Source organism: Anopheles bellator, chromosome 1, assembly GCF_943735745.2.
Source record: "Anopheles bellator chromosome 1, idAnoBellAS_SP24_06.2, whole genome shotgun sequence".
Taxonomy (NCBI): Eukaryota; Metazoa; Arthropoda; class Insecta; order Diptera; family Culicidae; genus Anopheles; species Anopheles bellator.
The window spans coordinates 11,939,770-11,966,347 of record NC_071285.1 but is presented as its reverse complement, the minus strand read 5'-3'; the positions used below and the strand labels follow the sequence as shown (position 1 = coordinate 11,966,347).

The following is a 26,578-nucleotide window of genomic DNA, read 5'->3' as shown; positions in this document are numbered from 1 at the left end:
TCAACCTTCGGCATCAACGGCGGATCGGATTGGATTCGGAGAGTTTAGAGTTCGGCAAATCGGTGATCGGTGCTCGTGATCGGAAAATTTGTGGGTCCACAACCCGGCTAGTGACGGGGAAGATAGTGAATGAAGGGTGCACAAAGTGGAGTTCTCACGGTTCGTAATAATTTATGAATTAATGTGCGTGGTTCGAAACAATTTGGGGCAAATCTCGACTCTCGCAGTGATCAAAAGTACGATCAAAATGAATGGCCACAACAACACGTAGTGAAGTAATACTCAAAGCAGTGTTGTGCACGAGCCAGCCGACAGCTGGAGTTGGGAATTTGAACCGTGGTTTCGTGCGTGCTTCGTGAAGGAATAAAAGAAACAAATCGATCATCCCGAAAGTATCCCGTTTTCCCCCAAAGAAGAAGCAAATATTGTTCGTGTGTGAAACAAAGTTATTGAGTTGCGGCGGAATTGTCCCTTCAAGTGGTCTGACCCAAGTGGCCGGGGGGGATTATCAAAAACACGCCAGCAACATGGAATCGGACGGAGAACGCGACACCGGCTACAGTCATTATAAGTGAGTGACACAAAAATGCGTTTTAGTTTTAAGATTCAAGAAGTATTCGCACTCCACCGGCACTGGCCGACGGCAAAACGGCGCGGCTTTTCATGGTGGTGATTCATTTCCGTTCCGATGATTTCCATCCGAACGCCCGCGCCGTTCTTGGCAAAGGCGACGGCGCACGACGACCGACGGAGCGCATCCCAAGCCTTGGTGTATTTTGTTTTGGCCACGAAAAAGGTGGCGTACAACACAAACGCTACCGACACGAAACGGGTAATGAGCAGTTAGAACAAAGAGCTCCAGATGAAACGAACCCCCACTGAAGGAGCCGACGATTTAGGGTCACTTTTTTATGAATATTTTAATGGCCAAACCTTTTTTCGGTCGCTGTTTCGGTGCTGCTTATGCAAAGTAAAGCGGAAACACCCTTGGGATGGTTTTTAATTTCCGTTGTTTGCCTTGTCTAAGCCCCCTGTCGATGATGGATGTGTTGGCCATACGCATAATGCCTTTTACAAGAGCCCCCTTGGAATGCTTTACGCTGGTCTCGGAGTGGCTGGTCTATCGATTTGGTATTCATTAGCCAGCGTCTCTAGCATCCTCAAGGCTCTGGCTACGATCATACGATCATATAATTTGCACGGCTCTGGCAAGTGGCCCACAACCTCCTCGGCTAGTTGCAACGAGACTTCTTAGGCGCATTTTACCGTCTAGTCTACTCACAGTGGCCACACGGGTCCGGGTCGTGTTCCGGGCAACAATGTTAACATTGGCATTATCTCAATTACCTATCATCGCGAGCCTGGCGAAGGACGACTTCAATCGTTCAAACGATGCACCGATGAAGACAGCGAGACCGATAGATGCACAGGGTGTAAAGGCAAAGGGAAGCAAAAAGAGCAACATCCTTTCCGGCTCTCCATCGGGAGGCTCTTGCGCCGGTCCGTCGCGGGTTCGAGAACACCGTGCTTCAAATTAAGACTTTAAACCGTGGGGTGTAATTTGCATCCAAATTTGTTTTCCACCAGCCAGCCAGCGAGCCCTTTCCGGACCGCGGTCGGCAAACTGAACCGAACCGATCACATCCCAGACCAACCCGGGGCGCGAACATGAGCCTCTTCCGGCGCGTGATAATCATGTGACACCGAGTGCGGCCACGCGTGGTACCCGCGATGTATGTTGCCGGATATTTTACATCATAATTCCCTCGCACGAACCGAACGATCGCACACGATCGCGAGCCGGAGCAGCAGACTCCCAAAAGCGGGGCCGAAGCCGAGGAAAACAAACATTCAATTGGGGCTTATAAAAGATAATTTGTATAATTTGGAACCTACCTTCATCCCTTCGCCGCCGGAGCGCCGCCGTCGTGTTTCCAGGCGACAATCTCACCTCAAATCGCGCGCCCCAGGGCGAAGCGAGCCTGTTCGGCTAAACGAAGACGATCTGCGATCGACAAGACGCGTCCTCTGCCTCATCATCATCATCGTGATGATCGCCCGCCCGTCCTCCTCAGTGGCCACTCGCCATGTTCGCCGTCATCGCCACGTTCGGGCGTGTGAGGTTTGATTACAGGTTTCGCCGGGCGTCGCCAGACGGTTCTTCTGCCGGCGCGAACGAACGAACCCACGGTGCGGCGCGGCTTGGCCCACGATCTGCACACTCTCCCTGGCGTCGTCCTGGGCGCACCGGTCGATCAGCAATTTACACCCACGACGACAGCGGCTGCGGCTGCGGCTGCGGTGGATGGATCGAACGCCGTCGCGATCGTGTCGCGACGGCCTGTCGGCCTGACAAATTTTCTTACTCGATCTTTGATCTTTCGTCAAATCGCCTTCACGCGTTGGCGTTGCCGGGCCAGGGCAACAGGACGCCCCACATGACGAGGCATCTCTCTTGACGTTGTACCCCGTGTCCGGGGTGCTCTTGAACTCTGCAGGCATCGCAGGCTCCTGGAGGAGGGCGATTCCGTCCCGGGGTGTGTCCCACCCAATGGTCCATTTCCGGTGCCACACCAGAGAAGGAGCGAGAGAGAGAAAATAGCACCAAAACATACACTCCGATTTTGATGAACGATCGATTGATTGATTGGTACGTCGCCGTGTGTGGAACGGGCCGCAGAAGAAATCCCATTCATCAATGGGACTTAGGGAAACTTTACTTTGGTTGGGATTACGGGGCAGTCCGAAGACGTCGGTTTTAGAACACCGGAGGGTACTCCCAGCAGAAGTTTGTTGAGAGTTTTGATTAAATATTAGGTTAATTCTAACGAAATTCAGTATCACGTGAAATGGGAACCAACGAAAATTCGGCCTTAGCATTTCATAGGAGATCTCATAGGAGCAGCCGCCTTACGACTTTATTCCGTCCATTTTTCCTTAATGTTGTCGTAAGTGATGCATGAGATGATTTTGTAACGATTCTCAACTTCTTGAATCTTCGGAACGGAATCAATAAAATCAAAATTGCACGCTATCTCCGTTTTACGGTTTGGAGACAATAAACTCGACGCGAAATTTGGCATATTTTCTTATTGCCTAGGGTCCTTGACTTTTGTGCCTAGCGCCTAGCGTAGAAAGTATGCCAAACGACGGTTCATTGCGTGTTTTGAAGAACACTTTATGTGGCTATTAAATCTGTGATTGTACCATTTAACAGCGTCTCCTAACACCCCAGATACAATCTCTGTACACGGTGCAGGCCTTAAAAGTTTCGTTACGATAAGTCCATCATCGCCGATTATCATACAATGAAGGAAGCCCCACCGAAAGAGGGTGCAGATTGTTAATCGCTCTCGCGCAATCCACCACCGCGCGACACTAATCCCCCCAAAAACGGGAACAGCGGCCAGCGACCTAAATGGTGTTAATAGCTCACCCATCCAGATGAATGTCGCGCATCGTTCGCGCACCGTATAAAATCACGTTTTAATGCGCGAAATGCACTGTCCGCTCCGGTCCAGAATGTGTCCGAATCACCGTCTCGAACTAAGGTGATGCACAAAACGGCGGACTCCCAGGCGAGACAATGAGACGCTCTGCAACGGCGGCGTTCCCACTTTCTCCCCGAGTCCCGAGCAGCGGGTTTGTGAAATTTTGAGAATCTTAATCACAAACCCACAGCGATGGCGACGACAACGGCCAACAGTTTGACGTTTCATTAACCAGTGGAGTTGTTGTGGACACATAAATAAATAATCAACTCGGGAAAGTCCGGGAGACAGCTTCATTTTCTTCTCCCGGTGGGGCGCGCCCAGTTAGCGGGAAAACAATGCTCCCGCTCGAAGGTGAAAAAAGTGAAAACAAACCTCCCAGCGTCCCCAAAATCAGCGAATCAACACCCGTCCCCAATTAAGATGGACTTCACTCGTCGATTCGCCCTTCCCTGTCCGACCCTGATCGGCTCGAGCCACCGAAGAGAAGTGTGCTAATAATCACCCCATTTTTGTCTCATCCGCGACTCATCACGCCCCACGTTAAATAATTATTCCATTTTGAGGCCAGCCCTCCCCAAGCCTAGGGGTGGTCGATCACCATTCCGGGCATGCCACCGATACCCCCGGATGGATCAGGATAATTAATCATAAATTGCTCTTCGGCTCCAAACGGGAAGGAAATGGGCCGAGCTTCGCTCCGGAGCATTCCGGGGCGGGCAATAGGCGCGGCGTTAAGTATGTTGCACCGGGGCTCATTTTTCTTCCATTTTTCGCCGAACGAAACATGATTTCTAATTTCTTAAGTGAGTTTAATTGACTCCGCGGCACCAAGCCTGAAGCGGCATGAAGCCTGGGTACACCGCACGGCTCGGCTTATCAGTCCGGCGGGCGGCTACTGCCTGTCGCCTAAGGTCCCGCGACTTGTAAGCTCGTGTCCATATTTGGATAAGAGCTTTTCTGCCATCCCGCCCCCCGGTCGCGTCCCCGGTGAGTCGAAGGGCGACCAGTTGTCGTCGATGTCGGCGGCGGTGCGATCTTTCGCGATCGTGGCAACGAGTTTTGTGTCGTCGCCGCCCGCGAACGACGGCGAATGAAGGAGCATAGGCAGCAGCGAAAAAAGCGTCTTCCGAACGCCGAACCCTTCGAAGGATTTTAATTGGATCGCAAAGCTAGATATTAGCGCACGGTGGTGGTGGTGGTGGCAGTGTGCAGTGCGCAGGCGCGCGCGCTCGAGGAAAGCGCTGCCGGGAGAAAGGATCACCCGGCGGTGGTAGATCCCCGTTCGGGAGGGCGCGTAAAATAAATCGCTCGAGCCCCAGAGCCCGCGGTCGGGCAAGGGAATAAAACTTGTAAAACGAGTTGCAAGAGTTGGCCGCCCAAAAGTGCAGTGCAACAAAAATACAGAAAAAAAAAACTGCGCGAGAGACAACGCGCCGCGCGCGTTGCGCCGATAATAACGACGGCTGACGAAAAAGTGAATCCAGGGCCGGTAACAGAAAAAAAAACACCGGTCCGCCGATGAGCGGGAAGACAGGAAGCCACCGGGAACCACCGGGCAGCCACCGTGGGGCGATGTTCCGGCCTTCGTGGCCGCGAGCGCGCGCGATTATGGGACGTTGATAATAATTTTAATAACTTAAGTGCTTTCTTTGATCAGCCAAATGGCGCGCGCGCAGATTAGAGCCAGTCCGATCGGCATACTTCGGCCCCTCTCGGCGTTTAAGGACCGCCGACTCCCGCGGCTCCTTGTTGTGCGGGTGCTGCAGTGTGGCGGTAAGGGGTCAATCTTGTCGGTATTTTAAAAGTACATGCGCAAAGCAGCGAGTGGCGCTCGGCGATAAAAATGTCCGCGCGCGACGGATGCCACTGATTTGGGAGTTTGCGGCCGCCTTAGGCATGCTTGTAACATGCTCTCTCTCTCCCGATTGGTTTGGCTTGGGTGGCTTGCCGACAGAAGGGCTAATGTGCACTTTCGGGGGACGTGAAAGGAATTCGGCTGTGGGGCGATAGAGACGGTTAGCATACTGAGGATAGGTAGCGTCAGGTATGTAGAGCAATTGCCGGCCTCAGAGCTCGATCTGGGAATCATCTTAATGTAAGTGCTTCAATCGGTAGCATAGGTGGCGCTTATGTTGCAGAGCTGCTCCAAAGCTAGCAGCATGCTGATCAAGTAGCCTTAGAGTTAACGCAGCAGTTTTTAAGAAGCAACAGTCAAGATTCAAACGTAAACACAAGCTAATTCAAAGAAAGACGATTATCATTTGTTTGGTATGTTGGAATATTATATTTACTAATTCTTCGTTAATCTTGTTTGGCCATAACATTTAGTAGTAGCTTCACTTCGTGAATCGGTTGTATAAAAAAACCAATTTCTTAATAGTCTACTAACAACATTTTAATGTCCAATAACTACGTTATAAAATTGAATATATTATTCCCCGTGTAAGCAGTTGGCATACTCAAAACTTTTCCTTCTCATCTGCATGTGACTGGCCCCTGTTGCGCCTTACACTCAAATAACCGCATTAGGCAGTCATGCTTTGGTCACGGTCACTGTCGATGCACACGCTCGAGCGCGGCTCGATTTGCGTCTTGTAACACCGCGGCCATTACGGGAAGGTTAAAGCCTCGCCAGAGCAGCACTTTCACTCAAACTCCCAGCCAGCGTGTTTGCTCCAGTTCGATGATTATTACGTTCTTCGTTCGAGATGGCTCGGTACGAGTTGCCGGAAACTTGTGATCGTCGTCACTGCGATCGTAGGGAAACACTTTCTCACTTTTACCCACAAAAAGGCGACAGCGACCCGGCTGGCGCCCCCCGAACCAGGACCATCCAACATTAGGCGCTCGATCGCCCGGCCGTTTAGGAAGCGGGCCGTTTAGGCACCGGCAGCTCGCAGCCGCGCATGTAAGAGCATTAGCTTTGCTTCGATAGTTTGTCACAGTTGCGTGGAAAATCTAATCGCTTCATAGTACTTGCGCTACGCGGCGACGGTGCGAACGATGACTCCACACAACTCCGCCGTGTCCTCCGGCGGGAGGAGGTGTCTCTCGAGCTAGGACGCGCCTCGGTTGTCACCCTAACGAGCCCGCCGTCGTCGCCCGTTGAACTCGGCGCATAAATTAATTGTCCTTAGCATTAATTTCCGCGATCAAACGGGCACACAACCACCATCAAAACGCTGTACCATTGACAAAAAACTGAAAGTGTTTCACTCAATTTAATCCGAACCATTGCCTAACCCTTTTTGGGGGACACCTCTTTTGGTCGGGACCCCAGTTTTTGTGTTTCTTCTCCTCGGGAAGGAGGGTTACTAAGACGTAGGTAACTTCTATACGGCATGGCGTAATGGAGCAATTTGGGGACGGAATTTGGCACTTGCGAGACTCACGGGGATCAAATTATTCATAATTCCGTTTTTCCATCAAATTTCGTTTTGATAATTTAAGGCAGGCGTAAAAAAGATTGCTTCGGTGTTTCTGGCGTCATAATTTCAGAAACGAAAACACACACCATTGGCGATGATTTTTTGGGGTCATGTAAACCCACTGTGAGCTGGCACTGAGTTTGCGGTTGTTCCATTACTTAGGAACCTCATTAGTAATGGTTTAAAATTTTATCTTCTGTTGCGGGAAAAGAATTGTAGAATCATGCTCAAAATCCAATCAAAAGCAATCCGTTTATGTGTGGTAAGTGTAAAAAGTATGCGTTCCATTCCAAGACAGACACAAAAAGGAACGGGCACACAGCGTGAAGCCGACGGCAGGGGGACCCATTGACAAAACCGTGAGATTGTGGCATTTATTGTGTGGCGGATGGCGGATCTTCTTCCCCGATCGACGGCACTTCAATTCCCAACAGTGTTACGTTTGATGCTTGGCCGCGAGTCGGCGAGCTCGCGGCAGCAGGGAACGACAGGAATTTTCTTCCTATCGCCCGGCGAATATCTTCATGTGCTGTCGCCCTTTTTGTCCCCGCACTTATCGAACTCCTTTCAGCTCGCCGGACTGATGGGAGTTTAGCGGACGCCGTGCGTGCGGACACCTCAACTTCTCACTTCTTCCAGATGAACAACGAGCGCTTTTTGCGCTCTCAGCTTTTTGCCCCCCTTTAAGGTTCCTGTTGTTTTTTTACTTGATGTCCAATTGCTTAATGACGACGATAACACGTGTGCCGAATCGGTAATATGACAAGCGAGCGGAGAGCGCGAGAGATCTCTATCGGCTCGTGATCGGTGGGAATTCGATCGATCCTGGGGTTTGTTTTTTTATGTAGTGGCAGGCAGGTTCTTCTTGTTCGATCGAGGCTGTTGCAAGGCAGCAAGCGCCCAGCGTCCCTTTTTTATCGTGGCATCGGAAGCGGTCCGAAGGCGATAAGGCACTTCTGGCGCAGGTCAGACCAGTGACGTCACAGCGACGGCGGCGATAGTGTCGCGCGTCTATCAGGGCCCGGTGATCGACGATCGCTTGATTGGCGCCCATAAATCATGCAACCAACTTCACTCCACACGGCTATCTGGCCCTCGGGGACTACCGGTGTAATCGGTGCCCGCCGATCCGAACTCTCGAAGGCGCACGGCTGGTAAGCGCGCCGTAAGCCCCTCGATTACTTCGATTGGCCCAGTGAAACGGTCACTTACAGGCGACTAGTGCTGGCTGCTATCGCTGTGATCGGCTCGAGTGTGTGGCTCAAACTTGATGCCTTGCTTTATTGATGACAAAATTTGCGTCCGCTAATCGCCCGGGTATCCGGTCGGTCCGCTTCCCGAATTTACCGCGGGTGGCGCGGAACTGTTGGTTGACTGAGAGCGATTAGATGGATAAAAATAACTTACAAATTGTCACCACACCGATTTTCCGATGATTACGACAAGGTTATACTTTGCGGCGACGTATACCTGTTCAAGTATAATAATTTACTCTCCATCGGCCACGAGACATCACCAGGTGCTATTGGGAAGCTAACATTTATTTTATTTTCATCACTTCTTCGTTTCTAGACGAGGTTTGCAAAGTTAATGGCGCTAATTTCTCCAATAGTTAAGAACATTATGTAGAAAGATCATCCATTGGGAAGAAATAATTATTTTTAGTATCTTTCTCAGATCAAAATGAATGCTTTTTAATGAATTAAAATATGCCACTTTATGTCGTCCGCTTTTATCAGATCTCTTCCCACAATGTCTCACTTATTTGTTTTTTCTTCTAATACGTTTAATCGAAACAGAAGGTGAGCAACGTGTTAACGGCTTACTGACGATCATTTTTCCTTTCATTGGAAAATAAACAAGCTGCTTAAGCAGTTTGCTCCTTCTTCTGTTTTAATCGAATCGACGGGACATAACGCGGGGTGCACTAAGCCCCGGTTCCCATCCAAGAATCCAAGGGCCAGTCGATCGGTTTTCGATAGGTGTTCAACATACAAATTTAATGCTTCTACCCGATAACACCCTCGAGCCGAGCAGGGCCCGCGGATAGCATTGGCGATAGGGATGGCAGCAAAAAAGCTTCCCCGCTTCGGGGACGACGACGAAGTTATACGACCGAAACGTGGGGCCGCTGTTTAATTTCCCTCCGCGCTCCGGAGGCCGATAGCGTCCCCAGGCGAGTAGCGCATCACCGGAAGTGTTAATAGCGATCGGAAATGAGCCCACGCGATGGTTTGGTGATGCGTAGAGACAGAGAGCCGTAGTGTGCGGTTCCTGCGCACCGCCAGCGGCAACCTGTTCCTCGCTCGCATTGACACCCCCTATAGTGTGTTCGATTGCGCGATGCGTAAGGAAGGGCCAAGCCCTATTCAAGCCCTTCACAGAAGCCAGAAGGTGTTTTATTTCTTTTCGCTTCTTTCGCACTCTGTCGCTCTCGCACGTGCGGGCAAAGTTTGCGTTCCCATGCACTTGCGCCAGCCCTCAAGACGACGACGCAAGTCCCACATGCCACCAGTACTGCCGCTCCGAAGACCCCAACGTAGAGAAGGAATGCCTCAAGTGCGCAAGGAACGCGCTGTTGCGCAGCAAAGCGTAAAAGAACATCTGAAGGTGACGATCATTGTTGGGGTGTTGATCAAGGCGCGGGTTGACCCGACGACGACGACTGACCAGCATATACGGGTCGGGCGCGCTCACAGACCCCTGAAGGGACCCGACAGTCTCATTTGACTGAACCCGCCACGTCGGTCCGGCGTCGGGGCTTTAGTGTAATTAATTTGTGTTCTGTTGAATTTTGGCCAAACCCCAAAACTGGAAGCCTGCCAGATTCCCGTTAGCCGACGTCACATTCTTAGCGAGCCGTCTCAAGGTCCGGAACACGCTCTTTAGTGGTTTCGCGTCTTTTTTTGTCTCTGTCCCTTTGCGGCTAATCGCGAATCAAACGATCGATACACGGAATCGGACCGGACAGACCGGGACGTGGCCCGTCTGCGGCTGCATTTCAAATAACTGAATCACCATAAATCTCGCAGTCTGTGGAAACCGAGCCCGGAGTCCTTTTGTGGGGGTCCCCAAATATGCGCCCAACATCAAAAACGGCTTTCGTCAACCGGGTCCCCGATTCCCGGTAAAAGCCTCTCTCTCTCTCTCTCTCTCTCTTTCTCTCGCACGCGCGGTCGCTGGAGTCCGCGTGTCCGCGTGCATATTTTGCCACCACCGACCCCGAGCTCTGCCCAGGGCGCGCTTCGGATGTGTCCTTTCGAGAGGAGCATAAAATCAGCATAAAAGTGTGCTCACCGAACGCCGCGATCCCAATAAAATGGGCCGGAACGGTGGTGTCCCTGCCGAATCGCCCCGGCGCGTAGATCCTGCAGCATAAAGAACTGCAAAAGGCACACACATGCGCACGCACAAAAAACGGAAAATAAGGTTGCAAAACTCCCCCTCTGCGCTCATCGGTCTCGCTCGAAAAAGCGGCCGGAAAAAGCGGGACGACGTAGGAAAAAACGACAAAAATTGTAGCATAAAATTGTCCGGGCCCCGGGACACCACCAGCAGCAGGGTGGACAGTTTTTATATGCCGTTTATGTGTTTCGGTATGCTCCGTCTCTCTTTCGATCTTCTCTCGGTTCCACTGGAGGTATGTTGCCGCTTGTGTTCCCTTCGGTCAGGATCGGATCGGATGAAGGTTCCGTAGTTCGTAAACAGGATCAGGATCGTCGTATGTCGATCGAGTTTATGATCTCTGGCGTGGCGGGATTGGGAGCAGCGCTAGGGACGTTAAACGCGCTGAGCCCCCCCCCTTTTTCGCTGATGATGGTGGTTTGGGTTGGTGGTGTATGTTGAAGGTGCCTTGCGAGGGCCGCCAACAGTCGGTGTCCGAGCGCGCGATGCGCGATAGCGATCTATCTCGAACGGCTCTTCTGAAGGGCCGGTCGATCCTCCTGAGGAGGGAGTCTCCGCCGTCGAAGCAAGAGAGAGAGAGCGAGAGAGAGAGAACGGTAGAGCGAGGCAGAGAGATTGGTGTGGCGTGCGCACGCGTTGAGACCATTTCGCTTATTGGCAATTCAAATAATCGTGCGCACATCGCCGGCTTGCTGCACCGCACGCCACCACCGCCACCGCCCGTCCGTCGTGTATGCTTATTGCCGTCTTATTATGTTCGGAACCGGTGGACACCCTGTGACTGCCAGGCCGCCCCTCCCACCCGCTGGATGGGTGGACGACGATGGGAGATGAAGTCCTTCGAAGCTGAAGCCAAGAAGCGGCTTCCATTCTGTAATCTCTTTTGAAACACAAATCTTCCTCCGCGCCACCACGCCACTTCGTCGGCGGCGGCGGCGTGTGTTACCTACCCCGTCGTGATTTGTTTTTCGCTTAAAAAGGGGGGACACATTTTGCATCTGGGGAGACAGAGCGTGCGAGCGAGAGGGAGAGAGAGCGCGAGAGCGAAGCGCTGGGAGTTCGGCGTTCGGAGTTGGCAGTTGGCAGTTGCATGGAATGTGCGAAGCTCCGAGTGGGCCCAAGAACCCTGCCAGCGATGGCGAAGGCAGGGCGGGTGGTGATCGGATCGACATCGGAACGGAGCGCAAATGATGCGCGTGGAGAGCGCGACCGCAAAGAAAGCATACGCAACGCAACGCCGGCCAGAATTGGTTGGCCTGGCCGCGATCGCAAAGACATCTCCGACTGGGGCGGGGGCCGGGGCTGGTATGTAGATGCGCTCGCCAGCCAGCCACATGCATAAATACATATTGGTCCGTCCGGGTCCGGCGGGGCGAAACGAGCAGCACCCGGGCAGCGAGCATAAATCAATGCCGTGTGACATATATCCTTCGGATGTCAGGTCCGATATTGCTACTCCTTTTTTCTTCTTCCCGTTTCGTCGCCCCCCACCCTCCCCCTTTCCGGTTCCAACGAAGCCGGCCCGGGAATGTCGGAAAGCCTTTTTTGGAAAATCCGAGTTCTCCTCCGGGGGGGACGTTGTTTTTTGGTGTCTTCGATTTGGCCCGTTTTTTCGCTCTTGCGTGACACGGAGCAGAGCATAGGGCAAAAAATGGACGATACCATTTTTTTATTTTCGCAAAACTCTGACCGAGCGCGCGCGGTGCATGATCAATTGGCCGGTAGATTGTTCTTGTTTCTGTGTTTATTTTTTGGTTTCGTTTGGTTCGCGCAGTTCTTGGTTTGCTTCGCGAACATCAGCGGCGATCACGCGGCTGGCATGACGATGTCCTGCCGAGCCGATTCGATACGAATAAGTTTCACGAAGTTCCGCTTGCAACCGTCTCACTGGGAAGAAAAGTCCCGGGTTCTTCCCGCGATGAATGTTAGGTGAATGTTCAATTTACTTTGGGTTAAATTCATAAAATTATATTATAGCGTCTCTTTAGTGGAAAACATTCGTTGTTTAAAAATCAGGAGGCCCACATCGCGCATGAGGACCATCCTGCAGAATTATTCATTTAATTTATTGCATCCTGCCATTTTCTAATTGAACACTTGAGCGAATACTCAAAAGAAGTGTGTAATCCTCGAGATCTCCGTGAAAAAAATGTCCTAATACTTTATTATGAAAAACGCTCAAACCACTTCCCTAAAAATTGCTACGCATTTTGAAGCCTACTGCGACGTCGTCGGGTTTCATGAATGAAACGTCAGCTTGTTATTGTTTTGCCATTTAATGCTGTTTAACAGCGGCGTTGCCCACGGTATCACAGTCACATGGGCGACGGCCACATAGCAGGCCGCGCATTAACACCGCCACTCGAGATCACCACCGCAAAGGTTGAGGCCGAATAAATCAACATCGCGAGCGCCACTCCAAGTTGATAACTCGGCCCGACGCCTTGTTGGAACTTCTACGCGGCCGCCTCAAGTGATCTTCAAACAGTGGCCCGACCCACCGATAATCCTCTCTCGTGTGGTGGTAACTCGAATTCCACGAAGCAAAATTAAGTGCCCCGCTTTGGGGTGACGTCCGCACCCGTCCGTCTCAGGAGTCAGCAATCAGGAAAAACGGTTACCGGCACCTGGAAAGACCGGAAGGTTTTCCCGTAGGTCAAAGGGCACCGGAAACGCACGCCATTGCAATCGGAAAAATCAGGGTAACGCGCTTAATTTCGCGCGCACTCATTCCATTGTTCGACCGTGAACAATGTCGGCCAACAATGGTGCTGTAGGTTTTTTTAGCCCATCCGTCCGTCGGTTGGTAGCCCATCTGTTGGTAGTCCTTCTTGACAACACCGGGCTCAGCTGCTGCCTTGAGAGCGCGCGCGCGCGCGCGCCAGGAATCAAATCTTAGCGTAACCTTTAACCTCTTCCCAGACGCCACCACCGCGGGGACGATGGACGCCATTTTGCATTCGCGCGCCTTTTCGCCCGTGGTCCGATTCGACGAGCCTCAACGCTCGCTCTCTAATTAGGAAGGGTTCGATTTCGGCGCTTTGTGCGAGTTCGAGAACTGCAGCCTCCGGGCGAAGCTGTAGCGCCCTCCACGGGGGGTGCACTCGCGTTCACGGTTTCCCGCGCCTGTGTCCTGGCCGGCGGCGAATCATAAGTCCCCGCGGCACAGCGTGCCCCGGTGAGTGTCATTTTTGCCCGAGCGCACGGATAAGCTGATTGCTACCGGCACCGAAAGGCTGCGGTTCCCAGGGTCCGCCATTTTCTGGTGCCAGCGGGCAGCGATTTGTTGTTTTCCACCCCTGTGTACTGTGCCGGGTACTTGTGCCGTCCTTATCGGCTGACGGAAATCGTTGGTTTCATTAGAAATATAAATAAATAATTAAATTCCCAGCGGCTAAGGGCTGTGCAGAGGGGAGCTGCAGGGGCTACCGCAACCAGTTTGTGGCAGATGGAAGTAGCTGGGTTGCGAATAAATGCGGCTGAAGGTTGTGACTACTAATGTGATCAAGAACTACCCTTTTCCGAACGGACATTGATTGATACACGGCGGTGGCGGCGGCGCGGCCACTGAACGCGACTCCAACAACGAAGCTCTGTGCTACTGTAACGGATATTGAAATTTGCTTCGAAACTTTTTAAAAATACATTAACTAGCTAGACGTTGAAAAAATAGATTAATATTTGAATGGCATACCGGAATAGTTTTACAAAATCTCACCAACGCATCTTTAATTAAGGATCACTTCAAACTGATCGGAATCGATCGGATCGGATCAAACGATCGAAGGTTTTGCTTCGATCGTTTGCTGAAGTGATTTATTTTTATAGCACCCCGCTTCGATCGGGTTTGCTGTTGCGCGTTGCGAGTCAATAACTTGAAATGAATTTATTACTTGCACCCGAAACCTGCCAGTTAATCTGTCCACACCACGGGGACAAATAACTGTACAGCTGGCTGTACGGTTTGACGCTCTTCGCGGGGGTCCATTTTGTGCACACTCGTTGCACCGCAAAACGTGCACAGCGGACGTGGCATTAAATAAAACACCCGCGGGTGACAAAAGAGCAACTTCCTTCCGCTGGTCTGGCCGGGGGCCAAACAAAAAACCGGCCAACTCGAACCGGTCAAGCAGCATCGCACATCGTGCCGCCACACTGTGCCATTTGTCAATCATGCTTCCTTTTAATTAATCGCCCAACTGATGCCATTCATTTTCCGGCCCGATCCGCTGTCCAACGTGCAACGTGTTCCGTATGCAACTGCGTATTTTGCGAAACTGCATCGAACGGGTGACGGTGCTGGTGACGAGGAACGGAGACAGACGAGGTGGACATTGCATTAGAGAGGAGGTCTGTCCGAATGAGAGCCGTAAACAGGCATGTACGGACCGCGGGCCGCGAAACATGTAACACCTAACGCCGGGGCCAATAATGGACAAATGCTGTGTGGCTCGACCAGCATCGCCAGTGGTGTGTCCCTTCCTCAGGCCTTTTAATGCCACTAGATGCCGCTCAGTAGATTAGGTTCCTCCACTACACGTGCTACCGGTTCTGATGGGAGAACTCCACTCGATCGGATTTAAATTAGAGTTCGAGTTCGGGCCACTCTAGCCCGTGATCCGTTGGACTAAGGCTTGGCACAGATTTTTTTTGACACTCGATCGCTCGCTCTCGCTCATGTGTTTCCCTCTCTCTCTCGGTCTCTAGGTGTGTCCATTTCGACATAATTAAAATCCAAGCCCTAGCCTAGGTGGCCTCGGCCCCATCGCAAAATAAACTATTTATTTCCCTGCTACGTAATTTGCATTTCATTTGCCCGGTACTCTGCCCAGTTGGGTTGGTGGGGTCTAAAGCAAACACTCACGCCACTCACGTTACGGACCCCTCCCCGGCAAGATTCTTCACCACCACCGTCAGTTCACGGTTCGGAATCTGTCCGATTTCGGAGGACGGCGGACGTTTAGTTGTGCATCCGGCTGGAAAGAAATGCTGAAATCGGTTCGCCGTGTCCCTCGTCGGCCGGTCGGTCGGTGGTGCAATCCGCCCGAGAGTTTAGTGCGCCATGGCAGCCACCGCCGGGAAGGGCGTCGCCGGGGCGTCATGGTGCGTGCGCGCGCGGGATCCGCGGGTTGCGTATCCAAAGGTGTGGCCGCGAAATGGTACGGCACCGCCTTGGCCTGACGGTGTGGCTCCCGGGCCCCGGGGTTCGTTGGTCGATTGAACATCGTTTTGATTTTTTTTTTCCGCTTCCACTTCCATCAGAGAATGTTCGGCAACAAAGTGCCACGTCCGACACGACGCCGCCCGTCCGTTCCGGGGGATGTTGCGCAGGAAAAGCCAGGGATTTCAGCCGGGCGGGGCCATGACGATGGCAGTTCTGGTTATGAGGGGGGGTCCGGAGGTTGGGAAAGCGTTTCATTTTTTGCATTTCATATCCGATATTCTATCCGATGGCCGGGGCCACGGTAGCGCAGAAACAGCATCGAAACAGCTGTTCGCGCACGGTAACGCAGTATCAGATGCATAATTTACACGCCACCGTGAGCCCCGTCACACATAGGCCCCATGTCGGGAAATGTATTATTTATACCGGGTGGCCAAGCGGGTGGAAAATTTGTACCATCACCGGGAAATGGCCCGGGATGTAGATGTTCCGTTTTATTGAGGCGGCCTGTCAGGGAGAACAAATTTTCCCCGCCTGTACGTCGCTCATAGACAAAGTGAATGCCGTGTCAGCATTAGCCGTGGATGGGGCCAGAGATTTACATCCGATCTCAACCGGGCGATCGCATTAACGGATCGGCCGCATTCCGACAGAGTGGAGCGTCACTCACGAACAGAAAAGTGTTTTGTACAATGTTTAAAGACATTCAGGTTAGGATTTGGAAACATACGCGGCAAGTGGATTCGTTTAGTGACTTTGCTAAAGTCGTTTATTAGGCTGTTCTGATGTGGCCGTTGGTGAAATGAATAACTCGATCCCATGCATCGCATCATCCATTTGATCTGTTTCAGGCTTTGATTGACGATCGCGACGTTTAATAGAAGAATCGAACCATTCTTTGCAATGTGGATTGAAAATTGGAACATGAAAATAAATCAGAACTCCTGCAGTTTCGTGCCACTAAGCAGTGCTTTAGTGATCATTTACTCATGATATCGAGCTGTCAGGTCTACAGCACGAAAACGCGATCATGAATAGTTAATTTTCCGAAAGCCAGGACCAGTATTAGTTACTACTCTAATAAAACCAGGCTCAACGAATCAGCTTCAAGTGATGGTTTTGCCAACAAAAATGCCTTTGGAATTTGTCCCTATATAATTCTGGGCGTTTTTGGAGTAAAGGAGTTGCACTGGATCACGACGCGAGGAACCCCCCCTGTTTTTGGATCCTTCCAGTTGCAATTTTGGACAAACATTTATTTACGTTACTGCTTCTTTTTTTGGTAAAAATTAAACCACCGCACAAAACGATGAAGCAATTTGCTGAGTGCATGATTTTCATAAAGTCACCCACAAGGGTGATAAAAAGTGAAAATCATCACCTTCGGGCGGGCGTTTATTACACATTTCTGTTTCTTTTTCTTCCTGGCCGACCCACAAATGAAGCTTTGGTAAAATCCGAAATTGGTCACGCGGGAATACCCGGAAAGCGAGTAGAGAAAAAAACCGTCAAATACTGACGGGCTAAACCTAAAACGCAACGCGCGCGTTTCCGGCAGAATGCACATGTGGCTTCGGAGCATGCTCGGCCAAGCACGGCCTCCCATCCGGGCTGTCCTTTGTATCGGCGGGCGACCTCGTGGCCAGTTCGGCACCACCGGCTGGCCGGAAAATCACACTCACTCTCGGAGGGTGTACTTTTCCCGTCGGGCGTAATTTATGATAAATGGAAAAACATCATAATAACAGTGGTTAAAAGCGGGGAGGGTACGAAAACAAAATTAATGACAACGATTTCCCTAAATCGCGGTGCGGTGCGGTGCGGTGGTGCAGTACCGGAACGTGGGGACGTGCTTAAGATATCATTCTTGAGGAAAAATTTAAACGATTTTCTCCCCCGCCCGGTGGCGGAGAAAAGGGAAGCCACCGAAGCGACCCCGGGCCCCCGGGCCATAAATAGTGACATTAAACGGACGATGGCAGCCCAGCGTGGCGTGAAGCATCGGACAAGGCGCTCCGGAGCTTCTGGACCGGAAGCCTTCACAGCTCCACCGAGGTGATAAATGGAGGTGATGGGGTGCGGTGGTCAATGGAAAATGATGATGCGAGAGACCCTCCCCTGCCGTCATAATCACACGTTATTTGTGAAAAAGAAAGAAACGCCCCGCGCAACAGTTGTGATTTATGCTCCACATAGACGGGTGGCCCTCCCCTCGTGTCATGGATGAGATGGCCTAGCTTTCGGAACACAGGGCGATAAAGACACCCCCCCACCCCCGAACACGGCGCAGTTGTGGTCAATTTAGCAAGGAGCCGTACCGGGCGCGTTATCGTGTTGCGTGTGTCTCACCGGCGATGAAGCGATTTCGGTGGTCACCGGTAGCGGCAGCGGCAGCGAGTTGTTGACATGCTTTTAGCACCTAATTTAACACGACCGATTACTATTTCACAGCTCGCTGCCCGCTGTTCGAGGTGAGTCTGTCCACTCGCCGTGAAATTGGTGTCACCTCGCCGTGCCTTATCGTGCCGTGCCGTTTCGGGGAAAAAGCACGATAAAACCGGGAACGAAGGGAACGCGACATGCGCCATTTACCGATAATCACGCATGTCCAAACCCCAGTCAATTGCGCGACTTTGGTCTGGTAGGATTTTTATGCACCGCGCCGGAATCGGAACGCCGGTGCATAATCGGATGCCGTTGACGACGGCCGCTGTAATCATAGAGGGGACTTTTGCTCGATTAAACCTCGATCGATCAAAATCATACGCGATTAACCGGAGACGTTGTTAAAAATTGTGCACGTGATTGGTAAATATCGGCCGAAAGGGGATCAAATCATCATCCTTCGATCATCGAACGAGACATTCGAACTCTTGGAAACTTGGGTAGCATTTGTTGTATATTTTTTTATTAATATTTTCTAACGAACACTCATTTGAACATTTAAAATTGAAGTATTTGCCGAAATATGGCGATATTAGCCGAATTTAATCACAGTAAGCATCGCGCGCTCTGATCGTGCATTGACACAGCAATGAGACTTCACACCATCTGTCTGTTGTTTTCCCTCACGTTTTTTGGCCCGGCATCCAGACCAATGCCTATGTGTCGTCAAAGGGCGCCAGAATTCCACCGTCTGGCGGGCCACCTCGTCGTATCGGTCAATCAGCCGCCCAAAAGGTCCTTTTTGGCCGCCGGCGGTTCGTCCAGCCGCGTGCTTTGCCATTTCGCCGCCATCTTCGATCGCTTTCGCTGGGTCGCTTCGTCGATTTGCAGTTTTGGTGTCGCGAAATTCGAAGATCTTAACTCTTTTCGGCGGGACCCGAAGACGTGTCCCGAAAAAAAAGTTTTAACGCTACGATACCGTTTGGGGAATGTTTGCGAAAAAATGCCGCGTGTTTATGTGTGTCAGGCCTGCCTCGGTCTCGGTCTCTCGTCCCATTTCGTCAGCTTTTGGCCGCACGGTCGGCATATTAATTACGCGTGCATTTAGTAGCCCGGCGTGCCGGAGGGAGGCCAAATGTGTTTTTTGGGGTCCGGGTTAGTGATGAGGCAGAAACGATTACGATTGCCGCCCGATTGGTGGTGGGGCCTCCGAAAGGAATGCCAGAGTTTGATCGATGGAACCATATCGCCGGACCATGCGTCTGGCGGTGACTTATTTTTATTGGCCTGGCGAAGTCTTGGTGGGAGACCTTCTTGTTTTTCGCTTTAATATTTTGCTTCCTTTTGAATATTATTATAATTTTATACGATATTAGTTGCCCGAGGCAGCCCGAGTTCCACAAACTTCGAATTAATTTGAATGCTCCATTTGGCCGTCTGTCTGATGTGTGAGCGGGGCGTGCGCGTTGGCAATAAACATTTGAGGCAATTTTCGGACCAGTCCGTCTGGGGGCCAATCGGCGAGCGTAACATATGGACATAAAAACCATAACCGGCCAAACGATAAAAACAAATGAGGTCCCCAATGACTGAGATCGACCGACGGCCGACGACGGTGTCACGACTTAACCAGTAACCGAGTCCGTTCATCTTCGGGCCCTGCTGCTGCCTCGGATGAGCCACGCGGGAAGCCTCCGTTGGACGGTTACTTTCGCGAGATATGGATCTCTAGAACATTCTTTCATCGCGCTCGGAGCTTAGAACGGACCTCGGAACGAAGCTTTCGCGAACTTCGGTACCGCCGCGGCGCGGCTTGATCTTTTCGCCTTGGTCGTTGTCGTTCGCCGACCGAAGCCCCCAAAATGACCCCCATAAAGCGCGGTAATATCGTCGCTAATGTTATCCCTGGTTCCGATATTATGTCCTTCAACGAAACGACCGGTGGATGCGTCGGCAGCCAAAATTTGGACGAAAAATGTTTTGCCAAAATGTTTACGACTGACCTGGCCCGCTGCAAAGCCAAGCCCGGAGCGCGTTTGATGTTTCCCTAGAACGTGGTTCCTTTCGGGGTTCCAATCGTCATCAGCTCGTCAGAACGGAGCGGAGATCGCGAGTGCTGCGCGGGATCCATCGGGATAGAGGGCATGATTTGTGGCGCATCCTATCGCCGGGACGGAATCTCGTAGCGTGCGGCGCTCGTCGTCCGCCGAAAAGCGGGTTGATGGATTCGACGGCCACTTATCGCCTGCTCCCGATCGCTGCTCTAGCACTCCTGCTGGGGGTCACACAAAGGGTAGAGTCTGCCCGGCGCGAGCGAAAGAGAGCACGCCGCCAGAGTCCCCGGGAGATCGTCACCGATTCCCGGAAGGTCGCGGAAGTTCTGTGACTTCAGACCCGACGATGGGGATCTTCCCGGTCGGATTTAGATGTTACGCTGTTTGTGGTGCTGAGAAAAATGAAACCAGATAATACGGGGATCGCTCTAACAGCTACCGGTTTGTCCGGCCAAAGTTCAACCAAAAATCCTAACGGATCTTGCTGAGCCTCCATTCCGCATGGCTAATTTGTGTAAACAAGTTTGAGGCGAATCTTCTCCTGCATGATGGAAAAACAACCGCCCGGAGGCGCCCGGCGGATCGATTCGTGGACATTGATTTGCCTCTAATCACACCGAATTGATCACGTTGGTCTAGCACTCCCTTGGGCTGATACGGGGGCAGCTTTCCTCATCACCTTCGTAGCACTTCGCATATCAATCAAATTTGGGGCGGGTTTTCCACTCATTTCTCGTGTGGCACTCGGGGCCGTGATTCGGCGTATCATCGAACGCAAATCAATCATCATCGACGCGGCCAGGCATCTGTCATATGCCGAAGCGAAGCCCAGACACCCAGCTTACGCGGCGATAAGACCCTCGTCTTCTTACGCGTTCTTTTTACTGTGAGAAGAAGGCCATCGCGAGAGTTTGGCCTCCCGTAAGATTGTGCAACCTCCGTTTGTTGGTTGGCGGCGGCTCAGACACAAGACACAATATTACGGACCGCTATTGTCTGCTCCGTCCGGGGGCTCCATAAACCACCTAAAACCGGTCGCCAACGTACGGTGTGAATCATTAAAAAGCGGGTTTTTGTGCGGGCCCCAGCCCTCAGGAAGCAAGACCCAAGGCGTTAAAGGACGCCGGGCCGGCCGGCACGTGCCAGTCATTTATGGCCGCGCATGCACGCACGCACGCACGCACGAGACACTCTCACTCTCTCTCTTCGAAGATCCGGGCTCTGCCTTAAATCTCCGAAAGGTTACACGAAAGGTTGGCGCGGCGCATTTGGGCACGTGCTGCGCGAACGGCGAGATGACACCGATTTTTTTTCTTTCGGTGAGGCCTTAGGTCGATCTGTCGGGCGTGTTATGTGTGGGAGTTTATGGTTTGGGGAGGGAATTGTAAGATTCAGCCCCAAAATGTGCCACGATCGTGCGTAGAAATCGTAGCCTTCTTTCTAGCCTTGTACGGAGAGATCGACCTAAGATCTGCGAACGTGCCTGTTGTTTTGGGTTTTAGAAACGGCCCAAATGTCTGGCAGGGGGGGCTACGAATGCGAGGGGCGACTCTCTGACCCGGACCCCAGATGTTGATGGTACAAAACGACGGTGTGTTGGCGTTGTCAACACCATTTCGCGGACCCTGATGTTGTTGGTGGGCTGAAGTCAGTTCTAAGAATCCAAGCTGTGTGCCGAGCGCGCGATCCTGAGGTCTGAGCCAGAAGAAACATAAAACATAACGAGACACGCGATCGTCAAGAACCTTGTCCGGGCCAAAGTTCAGCATTAGCTTTCGTATGTTGTAACGGCGTCCGTCGCTGTGCTTTACAAGACAGCACGAGCAAAAGGGCTTGGCCTTGGCATGAGTCTAATAAAGCATTAAGCATAACCAGGATCTGGTCCAAAAGAGTGTCGAATAAAAAGCGAATCAACCCCAGCAACCTGAAACTTCCCGACGAAGAACTGAATACAGACACTTAAACCGATCCCGTCCGATCGACGGTGAGTCGTTCACACTTCAAGATCCCGCACTCTGTTTGGCGCCTAAAAGAATCAGCAAACCGATACAAAAAATCGAAACAATCGTCCATTTTGCCTCTCGGAATGTAAACAAAGCTCCCCTCGCCAGAGGCCATCCACACCCCTTGGCCGAGAGAGTTCCCATTGTTATTGTTGTCCGCCGGCCGGCATTCCCCCGAAACTCTGGTTCTTTTGTTTGGCTCCCCGGGGGCAGTTCGGTAGAGAAGGGTGGGCTGCGTCTCTCAAGGACGAACTTTTCCCTTCCCGGAAGACTCCTCGTCCGTCGTCAGCGCCGTCGTCGAAACAGCTGATCCATTGTCAGCCATTGTTTGTTTCCATATAAGAAAATGGACTCTCCGTGGCTGGCCGTGTGGGGGGGAGGGCCCATTGTGGTGGCCCAGTGGCCCGGTTTTCTTCCCAGCCGCCTGTTTGGGGGTGCTGGTGGTGGTGGTGGGTGGAAAACTTGTGTCAAAGACGGGCGCGCTCCACCCACCACCCACCACCCGACGTTCCCGGGACAGGGAAGGCAGAACAATTGATTATTGTATTAAAATTACCACGCCATTCCCGAGGAGTTCCCCTCCTCTCCGGGGGTGACGGGAACCGCCCGGAGGACTGCCCGAAACGGACCGAACTCGTCTGGCGAATCCCCGCTCACTCACGCTCCCCTCCCCGGGGGCCTAGAAGAATTCGCCACTAGAAGCCACAGGTGGTAACAGGTTGCGGCAGGTTGCGACCTTCGTCGACACTGGCTGTGACAGTTGAACATTTGACGTTTAACTTTCGGTTTCGGATGCCCGATAAGGGCGAGTTTCCGGGGCGATGCAATTCCCCCGGCAAACCAAAAAAACGAAACCCGGTTCCCAGCGAAGGTCAAGACAACAATCGGCCGAGTCCATTGTCGGGTTCACCTCCCGAAAGGGTTCGCCTTCCGGGCACTTTTTTGCTGATCCACATTCTTGGGGTTCTAAAGCCGTGTGCAAACACAATGCCGGACAGTCCAACCATTTGTGGGTCGGGAAAAGCCGGCCGAAAACTAATTACGCCTGAGAATGGTTCTCAGCGCGCCCATCTTGGTTTTTCTGCTGCCTCGATGATGACAGAGCAAAGCCTACTGCAATGTAAACAAAGGCCAAAATCAGCTGATCGAACGTACGGCTCTTTTTCACCGGGCGGCTTAGGAGTCGGGGGCCTCGAACTTGAAATGCTGTCTGACGACTGACGGTGGCCACCCATCCAGCGGGACCCGGGAGTGCATTCAAATGCCCCACCGAATTGCATTGTTGTCTGTGCGGCTCGTTGTTTGGTGGGGCGTGCGGTTGTTTGTGTCGCCATATTTGTCGCCACCAACCCTTTCGCGTCGCGGCTTCTCTTCGTGTCGCCAATTTCTAAGCGAAATGCAAATAGCTCATAACGCCGCCACAGGTGACGCTTGTTTCATAATTAGATTCTCCGCTCGGAATAGACGGACCCGGGTGGCGGGCCTTGTGGGCCTGTGGGCTGATTGATGAATGGATTGGGGCGCCGTTAAAATGGGGAAGCAAATTATATTTATGTTTCCATTGTCTTCTTAGCCCCCCGGGGTGGCTATTTTTAACTTGTTGGAATTTTAACAATTTTCCGATCCTTCAACCTGTGGGGCTGTTCGGTATTTGAAATAATCCCTTCCCGAGCCTCAGACACTTGCGTCAACGATCAGTTCAATCGTCTATGCCAATTTTGTAGACCACAGACGGGGTCGATTTTGGTTCTTTTGACCAGCTTTCCGTTAGTGTCTCAATAAATTTCCTTGAGGAATACGATGAAACTTTGATTTTCTATTAAATTTTAATCATTCACCATCATCATTGTCGCTCATTTTAGTTCGGGTCCAACTTCGTCAACACTGAAGCCTTCCTCTCGATTATCGTACAAAATTATATGAACTGAAGCCATTTTAAAATTCAATTCCGAGCACCAATTTCCTTTTTTTAGCTTTGATTTTAGAAGTCTTTTAGATTGTAGATGGCTGAGTATCCAATACAAATTTGAAAATAGGCTTTCCAGCACAGACTCGGACATGGGATTAGCGTAACGAAACAGAATCATTCCACCGTTCCCAGATTGTGGGGCGTTGACACGTAAGCTCACCGATCACCGATAAGATCGATCAGCTGATATTGGTTCGGTTGTGTCACGACTGCTCGTGAATCAGATCATGTTCTGTGTGACCTGCGGGATTTCGTCTCAACGATTGCATGATCTTCCAGCGACATGCTGCCCCCCCACTAGGAAGGACATGAGTTCGGCTGCTCGACAGGAGCTCTTGATTCGTGAGTCCCCGGAGGAGCCGATTCTGGACAAATTGCTGGGGCACCGGTCGTGGGCTTCTGACTTCGTTATCTGCGGTGCGGTGGGTAAGGGTATCGCGCTTACAGCGAGCGTTTCGATGGGGATCACCTACTGTGTGACCCATTTGGTGGGACCCTTATCGGCGTGACGGCGGGTCCCCCGGGTTAGGGCGCCAACCAGTGCAACGTCGGGAGTAGCAGCAATCGCACTGCATTTCTTTAAGTTCTACTTTCTTTTGAGAAGTCCGAAACCCTATTTTCAAGTCCAATAACTGTTTTCTTCATCTGCGCCCTTTCAGTTCTCCTCAGCACCAGGCGCAACAGAGCTACCACCGGAACTACGATGACTATGTGCACCCGATGCAGCAGCAGCAAGGGTCTCCACTCTCGAACCTCGGTGGTGGCGGTGGCGGTGGAAGTATGTTGGCCCCCCAGAGCCCGGGCATGTTGGGCGGTAGCAACGGCATGATGCCCTCGCCGCTCATGCAGTCCCACTCGCCGCTACTCTCCTCGGGCAGCGCCCTACTCCAATCCCAGTCACCGCTGCTGTCCAGCTCGCCGCTCATGAGCCAGTACAGTCCGTATCACCACCAGGACGTGCCGATGCCCACCATCCTGCCGCAGGACGCCGAACCGGGTGGCGGAGGTGGCGGCGGAGGAGGTGGCGGTGGCTGGGGTGGGTACGCTTTGGCCGGCCCGTACCAGAGTGAGTTCTGCGCCTCGAACTATGGAGTGTTGCACCAGCGACACCAGGGCTACGGTGGACCGCACGGACACGGACCCGGCAAGCTCGGTGGACCGCACGGGACGCTGAAGAGTGCGAAGGAGGCGCGCATCCGGCGGCCAATGAACGCGTTCATGGTGTGGGCGAAGGTCGAGCGGAAGAAGCTGGCCGACGAGAATCCAGATCTGCACAACGCTGACCTCAGCAAGATGCTCGGTAAGTTGACAACGCGTAGCAACGTAGCTCACATTCCCTGACCATCGACGACTACCAATGTTACGACACTAATATTGACACATCGATCGAGTCCCACGACTTCCTGTCCGCGGTGGCGACGGCGGAGCGCCTACCGCCAGGCGCCTGCTCCGCGCTGACCTTAAGTCCGCCCGAATCAATGGGCCAATCAATCAGTTTAATCGCCAGATCCACCTCAACGAGGGAACTCAAGGGGGGAGTGGTAGTGGTCCTCGCCCCAAAAACGAAGGGGAGGCCAAGTGTCTGTTGACGGCCGCGCAGCTCACATCAGCGCCCGTGATAAGACAGACGCAGACGGTGATTGCGACGGGGCACATTTTCGGTGGCTCCCCGGTGTCACGCGAACACCTGATGTGAGCGGACGGGTGTCCGGTGTGACGCCAGAGTCTCCTAATCTTATCGTCTCCGATAAGATCCCTAGGGCGACCGTGGATCGGTTGAGAAATCATTCAACAGCTTCACGGATTAAGGCTCGAAACAGCTGTTGAGAGAGGGATCACGGAGTTGATTTAATTTCCCGAGGGACCCGAGAGCCTTCCAGGTCGCCCTGGGAGGGTGATTCAGAAAGGGTTGGCCTGCTGGACTCGTCCGATGTGGCGTGGACCTTATTTTCCCAGCCCCAGGCAGTAATGAGGTGCTTTACGTAACAACGTTGCGTGAGTCACGGCATGTGGGGGAAGGTGGCCACAATACAACACAGCGCCGCCGGGTAATTTCCGGTGTGTAATCAACGGGTTTTCCCCCTCCCGGCACAGGCGACCACCAGCCGGGCCATCCAGTCAATTCAGATTAACCGAAATTAAATTGAGCATTGATTGCACGGCACACAGCCCTCGCTGCTCGCCCGCAGTCTGTGCAAATCAGAATCGAACCGATCTGCCCCGTAACTGTAACACACCTTTTTTCCGGCTGATTGTGTGTCACTCGTGGCGTGGTGTAATAGGAAATCAAAACCCTCCACCTTGATTATGTACGGTGATTGGTTCGGTTTGAGTTGGTTTTTCTGGGCCGGACTGTCGGACCCCCTTTGGATGGATTACCTAATTAATCCGCGAAGTTAATCTAAGCTGAGGCAAATCCACCGGGGCACAAGCGAAACCACGAAATGGTTGCTCTCGTCCGACTGTGCCGGTGGCCACCTACAGATTAGATTAAAAATGGTTTTGTTGCCAGCAAACATAACATGGTTGCCGATAATATGTGGTTGACGTGGTTTGCCCTGTAAAATGATTAGTCACAGTGTTTGCTCGAGTTAAATTCGATTCGGCTTTTGGGCACGCTTCAGCGGCTTTTAAAACATTACACAAAATCGTTGTCCGCCATTTCCTTCAAGCGCG

General features: G+C 52.2%; 1 protein-coding gene across 1 annotated transcript in view; it reads left to right on the top strand.

Moving 5' to 3' along the window:
- The first annotated feature begins 510 nt into the window (after positions 1-510).
- LOC131216242 (putative transcription factor SOX-15) overlaps positions 511-26,578 on the top strand; it is a 48,304-nt gene continuing 22,236 nt past the window's right edge. Inside the window, exons 1-2 of the mRNA XM_058210683.1 lie at positions 511-571; positions 24,562-25,202. Coding sequence (XP_058066666.1) covers positions 528-571; positions 24,562-25,202 — 685 coding nt within the window. The 5' untranslated portion in view covers positions 511-527. The remainder of the gene's footprint in view (positions 572-24,561; positions 25,203-26,578) is intronic.